Genomic DNA, 12924 nt, shown 5'->3' on the forward strand with positions numbered 1-12924 from the left:
TTTAAAGTAAATTTCTCTGAAATTTGTTAGCAGAGGTTTTTATATTATGTATCATTGTTTCACCTTATGCCTTCATTCAATTTTGCCAATAGTAGATTTTTTAAAAACTGGTTTTTTAAGCTCTTGAGTGAAGGCTTGGAGCATATTTATATTAGTACAGGGATGTCCAACTCTGGCGCTTCAGATGTTGATGGACTACAATTCCCATCAGCCCCTGCGTGCATGGTCAATTGACCATGCCGCAGGAGCTGATGGGAATTGTAGTCCATCAACATCTGAAGCGCCAGAGTTGGACATCCTGTATTAGTGCAACCAGGTAGATCCATATACCTTGCCTTTGTGATACTTTGTTACTTTGCTATGATCCCACTTCTGTATTGTTTACAGTAGACCTTCCCATAAATAATTGGTTTGCTTCATTCTCTGATTCCATGATCCTAATCCAATTGTGGTGTTCATTGGTTGTTTTCTGCTGTCTGGTTATCCTGATTTATATCCTGCAATCTGCCTTGAGTCTCAGCAAGAAAGGAAGACTACAGAATGAACAGATATGTAAAAAACATGAAATTGCTATTTGGATTTAGGGCCTAATACAGGATATGTTTATTTACTAGATGACTCTGGGGACGATTATCCATGGGGCAGCTGCTGCACTCATAAGAACATAAGAACTAGCCAGCTGGATCAGACCAGAGTCCATCTAGTCCAGCATTCTGCCACTCGCAGTGGCCCACCAGGTGCTTTTGGAGCTCACATGCAGGATGTGAAAGCAATGGCCTTCTTCTGCTGCTGCTGCTCCTGAGCACCTGGTCTGCTAAGGCATTTGCAATCTGAGATCAAGGAGGATCAAGATTGGTAGCCATAGATCGACTTCTCCTCCATAAATCTGTCCAAGCCCGTTTTAAAGCTATCCAGGTTAGTGGCCATCACCACCTCCTGTGGCAGCATATTCCAAACACCAATCACACGTAGTGTGAAGAAGTGTTTCCTTTTATTAGTCCTAATTCTTCCCCCCAGCATTTTCAATGAATGCCCCCTGGTTCTAGTATTGTGAGAAAGAGAGAAAAATTTCTCTCTGTCAACATTTTCTACCCCATGCATAATTTTATAGACTCCAATCATATCCCCCCTCAGACGTCTCCTCTCCAAACTAAAGAGTCCCAAACGCTGCAGCCTCTCCTCATCAGGAAGGTGCTCCAATCCTTCAATCATCCTTGTTGCCCTTCTCTGCACTTTTTCTATCTCTTCGATATCCTTTTTGAGATGTGACCAGAACTGGACACAGTACTCCCAAGTGTGGTCGCACCACGTTTATATAAAAGGCATGACAATCCTTGCAGTTTTATTATCAACTCCTTTTCCTAATTATCCCCAGCATAGGGTTTGCCTTTTCACAGCTGCCATGCATTGAGTTGACATTCCCATGGAACTATCAACTAAGGCAGCCCAAATCCCTTTCTGGTCTGTGACTGATAGCACTGACCCCTGTAGCTTGTATGTGAAGTTTGGATTTTTTGCCCCTGTGTGCATCACTTTACATTTTGCTACATTGAACTGCATTTGCCATTTCTTAGTCCACTCACCTAATTTATCAAGGTCCGCTTGGAGCTCTTCGTAATCCTTTGCGGTTCTCACCACCCTACATAATTTGGTATCATCTGCAAACTTGGCCACCACGCTACCCACCCCTACTTCCAGGTCATTTATGAATAAGTTAAAGAGCACTGGTCCCAATATGGATCCTTGGGGGACACCACTCCCCACATCTCTCCATTGTGAGAACTTCCCATTTATACCCACCCTTATACCCTTCCCATTTATACCCTTCCCACCCTTATACCCTTCCTACCCTTATACCCTTCCCATTTATACCCACTCCAGTAGCTGGAGCGTGTTGCAGCAAGAAATTGTGTCTCCCCTGTGCACGCACTGGGAGTAGAAGCATGTCGGGGCAAAAAATCTTGTCCCGATGTGCTTCCTCTTGCCCCGCCTGTGCTTTTCACTTTCACTTTCACTTTTCACTTCTGGAGTGACTTTTGCGCCAGAGTGAGGCAAGGGTGGGGAAGAGTTAGCTGTGGGTAATCGGTCTGGGTTTCCTGAACCCAACTTGGTTTCCCTGCACAAATCTCATTGTTTTCACGCTGAAAATGGTGTAAAGCTCCCTTCTCCCAATGTAGTAGTTCAAGCCTGAAAAGACTCCCTCTGATCTGTAGAATAACATTGCTGCGGCTGGTGTGTGACTGCAGGGAAAACAGGTTGAGTTTGGGAAACCCAGAGTCATCCAGTGAGTAAACATAATGTGTATTTTGGCCCTTGGAAAATTTGATTTGTGCCATCGATTGGGGAGGGGGGGCGCTGATTTGGGAATAAAGTTCACACAGGGCTGCTTTAGAGAAGAAATAGAAGCCAATCACTGTTGAGGAACTCCTTAATAGGAAGGGAAAAGAAGAATAAGCACTCTAGCCATCTCTTTTGTAGTTCTACTGCAGTGGCGTAGTGGTTAAGAGCAGGTGTACTCTAATCTGGAGGAACCGGGTTTGATTTCCCACTCTGCCGCCTGAGCTGTGGAGGCTTCTCTGGGGAATTCAGATTAGCCTGTGCACTCCAACACACGCCAGCTGGGTGACCTTGGGCTAGTCACAGCTCTTCTGAGCTCTTTCAGCCCCACCTACCTCACAGGGTGTTTGTTACAAGGGGGGAAGGGAAAGGAGTTTGTAAGCCCCCTCGAGTCTCCTTACAGGAGAGAAAGGGAGGATATAAATCCAACTCTTCTCCTCCTCCTCCTCCTCTGAAAGCACTAGTGTGCTCTATAGTATACAAAGAACCATTGCAGTCCTTATGCTGAGTCAGACTATTAATCTTTCAAGTCCTGCATTATCTACTTTGACCAACAGTATCTCTTCAAGTCTTTAGAGTTAGACAAAAGACTGTTCCCAAAGACTGTTAAACATCATTTAACTGGCTGTGATGGGATCTAAATTTCAAATTGCTCACATTCATTCCAAATGTCCTGTCCTATATTTAGGGTTGTTTATGCTTCAGTGCATGGAATGTATGGGAAGTTCATGCAATGGATTTAACATTATAGGGTGTCATCCATCTGCTTTCATAAATATATGCCTGGGGTGGGGGGAATGTTTATTCCTTTATCAGTATGTTTCACAATGAAAGAACTACTGATGGGATAACAACAATGCTAAAAATGCTAAGAGAAGGTCAGTGAACTTGAGATATGCCCCAGGGTTGTGATTCTAACACTTGTCTGGGAAGTTGGAATTCATTCAGAATTATTTAACCAATGCTGAAAACGGCGTGCTGTATGCTGGGGTGAAGAAGTTGTTGGCCCCAGTATGGAAAAAATTGTAACCTCTACCTATGAAGATGTTGGTGTGTCAACAAATAAAATGGTGGGGAGGATGAAATATGAGAATAATACTTGACCAGATACACTCGGAACTTATTATGGTCCTGTGCCACTCAAGTATGTGAGAGATTCACCTTGGGCTTGGCTGGTGGCTGTGGTGGTCTGGGAGGCCATAATGGGAAAAAGGGGCTGTCAGGGTCCCTTCTGGCTCATTGTAAAGCTCATTAGAGCTAGACCAGTGGTTCTCAACCTTCCTAATGCTGTGACCCTTAATACAGTTCCTCATGTTGTGGTGACCCCCAACCCTAACATTTATCCATTTTACAGATGGAGAACACTGATGCAGAGAGTCTTAGGCGACCCCTGTGAAAAGGTCATTTGACCCCCAAAGGGGTCACGAGCCACAGGTTGAGAACCACTGAGCTAGACCCTGGCTGGGGAATCTCAGAGCTTGGACCTGACTGTGGATCCCTGCCTGCATGCTCTGCCAGAACCTCTGGACCTGGTCCTACAGGGACTAGTGACTGGTCAGGCTGTCCTCTCCATCTGAGTCTTCCTCTGAGGGATCTCCACCTAGACCAGACTGAGCCATAACACTTGGTTGCGGGTTAAAATCTGGTCCCATGATGCCAAGTAGGATGGTCTGGTGTGCTATTGTCATCTTGTGTGTTGGAAGATGCCTGTTGGTCTTACATAAGCTGAAACTCATTACATATATCTACATCTATATATACGTCTTTACTCTTTTTTTTTCCTTCTGGCAGGTGGTGAAATTTACCAAATCGTTTGAGCTGATGTCTCCAAAGTGCAGTGCAGATACTGAGAACAGGTTAGATTTCATATATTTATACTGAAACTAGTTGTTCACCCTGTTTAATTAATTAATTAATCATTAAAACGTTTATATCCTACCTTTCCTTTTGGTTCCACGTGGCTTACAATAAATGTCAAAACATCCTTAGTTGAAGCTAAAGACAAAATCACTCTCTCCAAAGAGTTTAGGAAAACTTTTCAGCTATTAGATTTAGCTGAAAAAGCTGCTTGAAATTATTTGTGTGGGTTTTTTTTTAAGGAAGCCCAAATGTAGAGCTTTCCTGTATAAAATATTTATTGTGCGTTTACTCATTTGCTGAACACATATACAACTTCCCTTAATCATTGTCTTCTTTTGCAGAGTGTTGAACATTTTCATGTTCTCAAATTACAATATGCTGCATCTAAGAAAATATAATTCTTCCCCCAAATTATGCACATTGTTAATAATGCAGTCACTATGCAGAATGTCGTTTTTCGGGAACCATAAACTCCTCCTCTTAGATATTGTTTATGATGTTAGGAATGAATTTAACAATTAATTATATCCTACATGGTTTCCTCTTCATCATCAATCACACTTATTTTCTGCAGTTTTGCAGCATAACATGTTTCTGGACAATTCACTGTGCCTGCTCATGTGGTTAGTGATAAGCACCATGAACCAAGCCTTCTCCCGCTCCCTGCTCACACCATTTTATTACTTTGGTTAGGTTTTGGATTCTCCCACTCCACCACCACCACTGCCCAGTTGTCAAAATCATTATTATTTTCCATCTTTAAAGGCAATGTCTTCTTTGCCCAGGACGCCTCAACAGAGAATTGCTTATGTTAGCTGCATAAAAGTTGAAACCCACAAGAAAAGTGCCAATATTCTTGCCCATTCAAGAAATAGTCAGATTCACAAAGGTCAATTAGTTTGCAGGTTTCAGATTTAATGTTTGGCCTTCAGATATGTTTTCACAGGCATGTGTGTTTGTTCTTAGATACCTGCATGCATTATATTCATTTATACTGTAATTGTGGGAGAGCATTGATAAAAGTTACGTGAGATACAAGACAAAAGGGTTTGATAGGCGGTTTGTAGAGAAGTGTCAATTAATAGTGTGAAAGCTGGCTTAGATGTGACAGGCCTGTAACCCACTACATCCCATGAACCATACATGATAAGATCTGTTTCGCTCAGTAAAAATAGAGAGGGCAAAGCAGCTTCGCTACTGTTCTCAGGTGTACATCTCAATCCTATGAGTGTTTCTAGCAAAGGAAACCATCACAATTAGTATGACTAAGCGTGGCCAGATGGGCACACTTCTCCTTGTATTCTCAGGAGGCTGCGCTTACTTGAAAATCATTGCAAATACACTTGTCCATAACAACAGCAACAAAAAGTTTTAGATCATTTTTCCAAAGAACTGGCTAAATCAACAGAGAATGGCTCAGTGGAATTGTGGTTATCAGCAGCAGAACAATACCTAGGAGAGATAGATTTTGAGAAACATATCCATATAATTCTCTGTTTCAGAAGTAATTAAGGAGATCCATTTGAGACATCTGTGTTACCTGTTCCGGATGCTATGCAAATACCCAGTGAACACAGCTATATGTATTCTGTGAAAAGGTGTAAATATAATGCTGAATTATCAGTGTTCTTAGAATTCCTTGCAGAGAAGCTATTAGAGTAACATTTATTTATTTGTCACATTTGTACTTTACCATTTCACCTGTATGAGGAGGACAGCATATAACAGGTGGGAGTGGAAAAGAGTTTATCCCATTTTTTATCCTCACAGAAATCCTGTGAAGCAGGTTTAAGTTTGAGAGTCAACATGGTATAGTGGGTAAGAGCGGTGGACTCTGGAGAACTGGATTTGATTCTCTGCCTGAGCAGCAGACTAATCTGATGAACCGGATTTGTTTCCACACTCTCGCATGAAACCTGCTGGGTGACCTTGAACTAGTCACAGGCCCCTTCTGCACATGCAGAATAATGCACTTTCAATCCACTTTCACAATTGTTTGCTAGTGGATGTTGCTGTTCTGCATAGTAAAATCCAGCTGCAAAGTATATTGAAAGTGCATTGGAAGTGCATTATTCTGCATGAGGGGAAGGGGCCACAGTTCTTTCAGAACTCTCTCAGCCCTGCCTGTCTCACAAGGTGTTTGTTGTGGGGAGAGGAAGGGAATGAGTTTGTAAGCTGCTTTTGGACTCTTCAGGAGAGAAAGGCAGGGTATAAATCCAACTGTTGTTCTTAAGTGAGATATGGAAGCTGGCCTGTGTAAACGGCATGTCTGAGCAGGTATTGTTCAATCCCAGGTTTCCCTGTACAAATCTACCGTGTTTCCTCAAAAATAAGACAGTGTCTTATATTAATTTTTGCTCCCAAACATGCGCTATGTCTTATTTTCAGGGGATGTCTTATTTTTCTGTGTTCTGTTCATCGGGCATGCTTCCAAACAAAAACTTTGCTACGTCTTGCTTTCGGGGGATGCCTTATATTTCGCACTACGTCTTATTTTCAGGGGATGTCTTATATTCGGGGAAACAGGGTAGCACTTGGTCCTTTCTACCACAGCAGATTTGGTTTTCTAAAAAAAACGTTAAATGCTTTATCTGCAGTGCAGCCAGCCTCTTAGTTTAATACCCCCAGGATATGTGAAACATGCCCATAATTCTGTGGACCCTCAGAATTTTCTAGGTATCCTCTTTCCTGCCCATTAGTTCACAGCGAATAGCTATATCCCACTAATAGACAGGCGTGTTCCTATATAAATCCAATAAGACCTCTCAAGGGAATAGCTGTTAGAAATAAATTTGCTGGAGATGCAGGCAGCCTCCTTTTAGATCTTCCACTATCATGTTTTCTTGCTTTGTCAACTGTGAATGTATTTGCTGCTTCCAAACACTTGTCACACATAATCTAATGTTCATTTAATCAGCCTCTCATATAATAATAATAATAATAATAATAATGTCCAGATCTAAATCTTTTCCTGCTTCATGATGGATTTTGCAAGATGCCCAATTATGAGCGTGTGCTTCAGTCATTGGATTCTTGCCCTCAAAGACTCTCTTCCTCTCAAGTTCACGAGGTTGCCGAAATAAATCTCGGTATATTTCACCAGATTTTTGCATTTTCACATTTTTAAATTTAGGTTTTTAAATTTCCATTAAAGTAGATGGGTATAACTGAGTTGTTGCTTCCACTGACAACATGAGTGAAAATGTTTAGACTTCCGTCTTCTCTTTTTCTTTCTTCCTGTTAGGTTTTATTTATAACTTTTTCAAACAGTTAAGGACATTTTTGCTTATAAATAGAGAACGTATGTGAATGTCAGCAAATGGACAATTCTGTAGCCAACGAAACTATTCCCTTTATTGTGGCCGGTAGATCTAGCAGTTTTGTTACTTATTTTCTCTCTTCATCTTAGTACGCTTTGCTCTGAAATCGGTAATTATAGTTTTTTATTCAAACTGGTCAGATAAGTTCTTTCATTTTTTCTTAAGTTATTTTGTTGCTTATGATTTAAAACATTCGCTAAATGTTGCTTTCCCACCCAGTTACATAATGGCTTAGGCCGTTTCCGCATGGCCCATATCACGGCTGACACAGGGGTGGTAAAGCGCCGCCCCAGGCGCCCGTTATCTGGCGCCGCTGCTACCGCTGCCAGCGAAAGCGGTATTCGGCTCTTCCCCCCCCCAGAGGCGTCGGCGCCCTAAACAACAACCCTTTAAAGGGTTGTTGTTTTGGGAAGCGTCTTCCAGCGGCCTTGGTCGCGAGCGCGCCCGGCGGGCACTCATCTGCTCTCCTTCCCACTTACGTTGTCCCGGTGGAGTAGCCTGCTGCCCGTGGAAGCCCATGCAGCTGTCCTCCGACCTCCAGGAGTCGGAGGACGGCGTCTTGGCGACCAGGTATCGCTGAAATGAAGAGGAAGATGGCTCGATGAAATGGAACCCGCCCGGCCCGTCTGGCGGCCTCTGCTCGGCCCGTTCATGCGAACGGGCTGTGCATGCCTTGGCGGAACTCTGCTTGGCGTGGGGCTGACGGAAAACGATCTTGAAGCGTATAATGGATAGACTCTGGAAAAGGAGTTATTGGAGATGAATGCCTCGATTCCTTGTCTCACCCACATATTGAGCTAAAATATTTTGATTTAATCCATTCTTCTTCTGTTATATACTCTGGGGCAAATCAAGTTAAAATTGAGAGACTTCATTGTAACTGGTTTATGAACAGGGCTGAATTTTGACATTACTTAAGAAAAAATTATTTAGCAGTCTTTGTTGTGAGAATGAAACAGTACTGGTGCTAACATAACATAGCTTTAAAAAGGGGCTTGGACAGATTTATGGAGAAGTCGATCTATGGCTACCAATCTTGATCCTCCTTGATCTCAGATTGCAAATGCCTTAGCAGACCAGGTGCTCAGCAGCAGCAGCAGCAGAAGGCCATTGCTTTCATGTCCTGCATGTGAGCTCCCAAAGGCATCTGGTGGGCTACTGCGAGTAGCAGAGAGCTGGACTAGATGGACTCTGGTCTGATCCAGCAGGCTAGTTCTTATGTTCTTAACAAATGAAATATTTTCTTTCCTTTTTACTTCAAAGGTAGAATAGATCACTGCAAATTTCAGTAGGTTTCTGCTGTGTTGTCCCTGTCCTGTGCAGAAACCATAAAGATAATTTAAGTATCTGCATTACTACCTTCTTTATTTCCAGACTTTTGCATAGTTATAGGGAAGTCATGCATAATAAGTTGATACAGATGTTTGAGATTCATTTCTCAGCAGATGGCCTTTTGAGATACTACAACATCTGGATTTCTATGTAGAGTTCTGTTATACAACTGTTGTCTGTTATTTTGTGCCTAAAGCCACTGAGCTGCTCTGAATTTGTATAGGTATGAGGCTATGCTTGCCAGACTTGTGGATAAATAGAATTATGCAGAAGGGCTTTCACACAACAGTGACTATCCTCTTTTCTTCCTTTGCTGTTCTTTTGTGATAGTTTGAAAGACAGCATGGAGAAACCAACATCATCTTATTCCGACTGGCTAGTAAATAATAGCATTGCTGAACTCGTAGCTTCCACGGGCCTCCCAGTGAACATCAGTGATGCATGTCAAGATCCTCGCTTTGATGCAGAAGTAAGATATCTTTTATGTTTAAACACATAGTTTTGTATCCTTTTGAAGCTCAGAGTCATAGACTAAATTCTGTGACCTTGGTCACAATCCCAAGGCTCATGTTATCAATGGACAGGCAGTGTATATGTTGAAAAGAGCTGGCTGTCATTTATTCTAGGCAAAGTTTGCTTTTCAACGTGTCCTCCATTTAATTTAGTCACAAATGGCTAGAAACCTTCAGCTAAATTATCAGCTAGTTCATTCACATCAATTTGTAGAATTCTGTGCTATTTCTGTTCTTTGTCAGTTTAGGATTATCAGCTCACAACGTAGCAGTGAAAATAAAAGCCACATCTGGCCAACTCTCTTGCCTCTTGTTTCTAAACTTCTAGGATCCACTGCATCATCCAATCTTGGTGCTCTGCTTGGCGCTTTGGGGCCTATAGTTTCTTACCCTATGAACACCCTGCCTGCTTACTAGCAATTCATAGCCCCTCTTATCTCGAGATCCTGTGCACCATTTTTCCACAGTCCTGCCTCTTTCTCACATCCTCCTTTCGTCAACTCTATTCTGGCCACATTTCCTGCTTTTCAGGCAACTTAGTAATTTGGACCTTCAGCTACCCCGTCACTTCACAAGCCATTCTCACGCCACTCTCTCTCCTCCTCCCCATAGCATACAGCCCCTCCAGACTCCAAGTGTGGCAAGGTTTATTTTAGAGCCTCTCCTCTGATCAGCTCTTTCCTTCAGATCTGTGTCTTCTCTGTTTTTTTCCTGCAAACCCTATTCTCCTCCTTCCCTTTATTCAGGTTCCTCCTTCTCAGTCCGTTGCCTGCTTTGCCTTCTTCCTTCAGTTTCTTGCTCCTTCACTTCCCTATCTCCTGGAGCTACTTTTCAGCCCTTTGCCTGCTGTGTGAAAGGGTACCAGCCTTTAACTGTACCATCCTAAAGTAAAGAACCTCTCATTGCATCTAAGTAACTGAAGAAACTTATAAAGCTTGATTAAGAACTGTGCCTGTGCTAAAACTGATCTCACTCTTACCTGATTTCTATCCATTTGAAATATCTCCTGATCCCATCTAATTTGTTCAATACATTTTACTTGTATTTGTGGATGTTGTTTGTTGTTGATTCAGTTCTCTGGTATTTGCATTCAAAAAGGAGGATTTTGCCAATGGGGGGAAAAGCTATATAGCTATTTTCTAGCTTCTAGAGTTCCCTCCCAAGGCTGAGGAGACAAGCATAAAACACCCTCGCTTAAACTTACCATTAAAAAAAACAGCTCAGTGAAGTCATTAGAAAAGGCGGGAAAACCTCCCAGCATAGTTAGGAGTCTCCCTGAGCCTCCCACAAATAGTTAGGAGGATGAAAGGTCGGCAACAACTGAATTTACAAAGTCTAGATTTATAGAAACTTTTCAAGGAATGCTTCCAAAGCCATCATAATTTTTTAAAAATTAATACCAACCACAAAGCATAGGCTGATTCCGCATGGGCCAAAAACAGTGGTGTGAAAATGGTGTGAAAACAGTATAAACCAGCACACCATTTTTTCACACCCGTACTTTCACACTCAAGCTTGACTTTTGCTCTTTGGGCGATCACGGGAATCAGCCATACATTTTAAATAAACCCCCAAGACCAGTTTATGGGGAGATTGCTGGAATTAATTTATTTTGCTTTTGAGAAAATACAGCCAATGCTTGAGGAACATCTCTTACTGAAAGCTACGCTGAAATAAAATGTGCTGTTCTCTAACATCTATAGTAATAGTTTTAATGGAGTGTGTCTTGATTAATATATAACACAGCTGTATACTCAGTATTTACTTCACACTTAATTAAAGTCTGGATCAGTAAAAAAAATTCCGCCTGAACTGCCATGGAAAAAGAATAATGTGATATGTGAAACAAAAAAGAGGTGATAATTACATTTGCGGGTTATTGACATGGACATTTAAAGTGCAGTTCTATGCAGACTTAACCCTTCAAAATCCATTGAAGTCAATGAGCTGAGAAGAGTATAACTTCAGATTTCACTGTTCATTTCTGAGGCATTTTTTTAGAAAGACTGGTTTCAGAGACAAATCTATTCACAGGAAACAAGCTTTGTCATCTTTGACTGAAATGAGATAAAGGCATTTTGAACGCAGTTGTAATAACCTAACATTTTGTTTTTCAAACTGTAAATACTTTTTCAAGGGTTCTGCTTTTCAAACCGCTTGTTTTACTTTAGTGATTTGTTTGTTTATTTATGGCATTATTAGTCATCCTTCTATCAAGTACTGAGGGGAACTTGTGCCAGAATTAAAACCACAATTAAAACTTCACACAAACCGATTTTAAACATTAACACAAGGTAGAAGAGCAGCTTATAGAACAAAACATACTGGTTCTGAGGTGGGTTTCAATGGAGCTGGGTAGCGTGGTCTGGTGGATCTTGTTCCTAACGTTTCACCTGCATCTGTGGCTGGCATCTTCAGAGGTGTATCACAGAGGGATTTCTGTTACACACTGTGGAACAAGATCCACCAGACCATGGCCACGCAGCCCCGGAAAATCCATCTGAACCAGTTGAATCTGGCCATGAAAACCTTTGACAAGGACAAACACTGTTAACACAGGAAATAATTGAAAGGGAAACTTGCAAAACTTAACCTGAAGAGCCTGTTAAAAAGAGAAAAATTCTTCTTCACTTTATGTTTCAACTGAGTTCATGTTTGTATGACATTGTCATAGACTTAGCTCAGTCTTATTTTGTGGATCTTTTATCAGAAGGGACGAAACTTGCTCATTAGTCATCATGATGTAAGTTGTGGACACGAGGTACTTGTTCTTAATTCTGATTCCCTGTGTTCCTTCTACTCCATGCTTCATAAAGGTTCTTTTGTAGCTGTAAGCAGGGGCACTCCAGTCAACAAACAGTGTATAATTTAGATCAAATAAGGAGAAAGCAGAGAACAAGAATATCATTCAGGAAATTTCATGACAAGAACTTGGTGCAAAGGTATCCAAATATAACCACCCCTGGTCTCTACAGTTCCATATCAGTCATTGCACATTCTTATTTGTCTAGCTGCCTTTATTTGCAATTCTGCACATAGTCATGCATTTACATATTTCATAAGGAAAGTATATATTTACTTGTTTTTTCATATATTAGATTATGAGATTTTCATCCTTCTTCTAAAGAGCTAAAGGTGATATACAGGAGCTTGGATCCTACAAACCCATTTTGCTAGCTGCAGAGTCATTCACTGGTCTATATAGATTTGGATTTTTGATGTTATGATTGATATGTTGTATTGCTTTGTGATGGCCCTTTCACTTTAGGCCAAAAGCAGTACAGCCTGGGGACGGCAAAAGCGCCGCAGGGCCGCAGGCCGTTAAGCTGACAGGAATGGCGCCTGTTGAAACGCGGCAAGGCGCCAGGCCACAGCTCCCCCTTCCCCTCCCACTCAGAAGTCCAGGTCACGCTCTCAAAACCTACGATTTAAAGGGTAGTTTTGGAGTAAACAGCATGTTCACAGGCAGCGAAGTCGCGAAACAGCACCGCCCGGGGAATTCTGCTGTTTCCCGATCCCTCTTTTACTTACCTGCGTCAGCGTAAAGTTCGGTAAGCCCACTG

The 12924-nt window shown here is 41.9% G+C and overlaps 1 protein-coding gene across 1 annotated transcript in view; it reads left to right on the forward strand.

The window, feature by feature from the left end:
• The window catches only part of PDE11A (phosphodiesterase 11A), a 219634-nt gene that overhangs the window by 98959 nt on the left and 107751 nt on the right, over positions 1 to 12924 (forward strand). The window contains exons 5-6 of the mRNA XM_048484470.1: positions 4129 to 4193; positions 9180 to 9318. Coding sequence (XP_048340427.1) covers positions 4129 to 4193; positions 9180 to 9318 — 204 coding nt within the window. The remainder of the gene's footprint in view (positions 1 to 4128; positions 4194 to 9179; positions 9319 to 12924) is intronic.

This window comes from Sphaerodactylus townsendi, linkage group LG02 (genome assembly GCF_021028975.2).
Source record: "Sphaerodactylus townsendi isolate TG3544 linkage group LG02, MPM_Stown_v2.3, whole genome shotgun sequence".
Lineage (NCBI taxonomy): Eukaryota > Metazoa > Chordata > Lepidosauria > Squamata > Sphaerodactylidae > Sphaerodactylus > Sphaerodactylus townsendi.